The sequence below is a fragment of the Hipposideros armiger genome, unplaced genomic scaffold, assembly GCF_001890085.2.
Source record: "Hipposideros armiger isolate ML-2016 unplaced genomic scaffold, ASM189008v1 scaffold_364, whole genome shotgun sequence".
NCBI classification, from domain to species: domain Eukaryota; kingdom Metazoa; phylum Chordata; class Mammalia; order Chiroptera; family Hipposideridae; genus Hipposideros; species Hipposideros armiger.
The window spans coordinates 457,471-460,051 of NW_017731714.1; the positions used below are offsets into that span (position 1 = coordinate 457,471).

The 2,581-nt window shown below is 41.6% G+C and overlaps 1 protein-coding gene across 1 annotated transcript in view; it reads right to left on the reverse strand.

Moving 5' to 3' along the window:
• SMAD1 (SMAD family member 1) overlaps positions 1-2,581 on the reverse strand; it is a 75,620-nt gene that overhangs the window by 14,370 nt on the left and 58,669 nt on the right. The window contains exon 3 of the mRNA XM_019662055.1: positions 1,601-1,858. Coding sequence (XP_019517600.1) covers positions 1,601-1,858 — 258 coding nt within the window. The remainder of the gene's footprint in view (positions 1-1,600; positions 1,859-2,581) is intronic.

A 2,581-nucleotide genomic window follows, 5' to 3' on the forward strand; every position in this document is an offset into this window, starting at 1 on the left:
CCAAGACGTTCTCTGCAGCTGAATCACAACCCAGTGCCTTCTACCATCCAGCTGCTGACAAGGGAGAGCTCAGAGCACAAAGATAGGCCTGTGCCGACCTTATCTGGATGCCTTTTCACCCTTTCTCCATCTTCTTTTAATTCGAGTTCTTCCCTGCAGCCAGGACACTGACTCGGCTTTACTTCCAGCCAGGAATGAAGACAAAGAGCCTCCTCTGAGACCAAATGCCACACATTTCTGCAAACAAGCTGGTGAAAATTTCACGGGCGATCTATGGCGTCAGCACCACTGAGAGGGACCAGATAACTATTGGTGGTTCCACCATTCCCACAGGGACCTCCTCCCACCCCAGGCAACTTTCTCTTCTCTGTATTTCCTCCACTTGGCCTGTATCTTAATCCATTGACCGAAAGGGGGAAAGTGTAAACTTAAGCAATAATCTTCCAGTTTTCCACTCGTGGGCCCACCCTCGGGTTGCCACTGCTCAATAGCCTGAAGCTATCTCCTTCCTCACTACCTAGTCATCAAACCCAACGGGTCTGGGAGGGAGTGGACAGGGGTGAACAGAAAATCACAAGATGATATTAGTTTGATTTTTACACAATCTCCCACCCTCATCCCGAACAATTTTGGACTGAAAAACAAACAAAACAATGCAAAATAAACAGGTTTGAAATAAAAGGAAGCAACACATATATACATAAAATATAGCAATATCAAGCGGACCACTTTTCAATTTTTGAGGACATACCAGCACTGTTGTTGAATTCAAATTTACTTAAAAACCACTTCAAGTGGTCCAACAAACATACGTGCCCACTCATTTTTCCCTTCTTGAAATGTTCATAGATGACAGGTATATCTTTGTTTACAGTATCTTCCTTGAGGTCTCCTGGCCAGAAATTTGGCACTAATCATTTTTGTTCTCTGAGATGCTTGCTTATTAACCTATTAACTTGAAAAATGTACTGTACTAATTAATCACTTATTTTGATAACCATTACACCATCAGTTAAGTCTAAAAAAGGAGGATAACTGTTTTTTGTCTTTGCTAAGTTAAACAAGCAGCTGGTTTCCAGTACTTCTGTGGCAATTCCTTTGTTGCTAAAGTATATGTTTCTTGGGATTACATCACCACTTAAATGAATTTAATTAAGTAGGGGGCTGTGATCCCTCAGGAAATATCTTCTCTGAGGTTGCACTTATAGCAGGGGTTTTTTTCCACGTATGAAATGATGTTGATGGAGGCTGTGTTTCTCCTAAAGCCAATGTGTGCAACACATTGTTTTCCTTTCTCTTTTATCAAGAGCAAAGCCTATAACGATGATGCCACTCCCAGAAGGATTCAGCTGTTTTAAAACCTATCAAAATAAAAAATAAAACTTATTCCAGAATCTGTGCCTGAGGAATAAAACAAGGCATGTGCTGATTACTTGGCTACAGGTCTCCTTTCAGCCACAGTCGAATCCTGAGTTCTAAGAGCACTGCCATGGACCAGAGAGGAAAAGCCCCCTCCACTGCAGGTATGCCAGCTTCTTCTTTACACTGTGACACCACCATCTGATCTGACCACAGAACAGCACCCACCATTCCAACCTACCTGGCATCTGGAAAGGGCTTCCTGGGTCTGAGCTGGTGGGCGAGTGAGGGTAGGTGCTGCTGCTGCTCCCAGGAGAATTTGGGTAGCTGCTGTTGGGAGAATGAGGAAACGGGTGGCTGTTGGGTTGCTGGAAGGAATCCGGGAAAGTGGCGTTGAGTGGCATGTGAGGCTCATTTTGTCCTAAGTTACGGAACTGAGCCAAGAGGCTGTGCTGAGGATTATACTCGCTGTGTCTTGGAACCAGCACTGGAGGAAGAACTGGAAAAAAGGGGGGGGGGGAGAGACAAAAATGAAAATGATGAAAATCTATAACAACGTCACAATAAAGCTGAAACATAATCTGTAAGTAACAACAAATTATCTGAACCCTTTCGTGCTGCCAACTCAAAAGCATCATTTAAATGAAAAGTCATTTTTCACTCAGGAACAAATGCAGTAAAAAAGTAGTGTCCTTAGCATCACTGATGACTTATGCCTGCAGCACTGACAAACAACCAGAGGAAAGTCTGCAAAATACATTCTTTTAGGTTAAAATGTTAAGTAATGCTCCCCTACCCTTAATGCTTTCGTTTGCTAAAAACCAGTGCATAATTAAGAACCTATATCACCACTGACAGTTCCATTTTACATCCCTGGCTGATAAGATTTTATATTTAAGAGTTAATAATATTTATTGAATGATATGAATTATTCACCACAAATGTTTTAAGTTGACACATTAACTCACTTTCAACCAACAGGAAGCAAAGTAAATAAAGTTGAGAGGGTAAGTGTAGTGAGCAGTATAAAATCCAAATGCCAATGAAGACAGTTGATTGACAAAATACGATGTTTTGTGGGACAGACTTTACATTGTGTCCTAGTAGTCATACAGTCACTTAATGACAGGGATATGTTCTCAGAACATATGTTCGTTGTTAGGTGATTTCTTGGTTTTGTGAACATCATAGAGTGCACTTACACAGAGATAGATAGATAGAC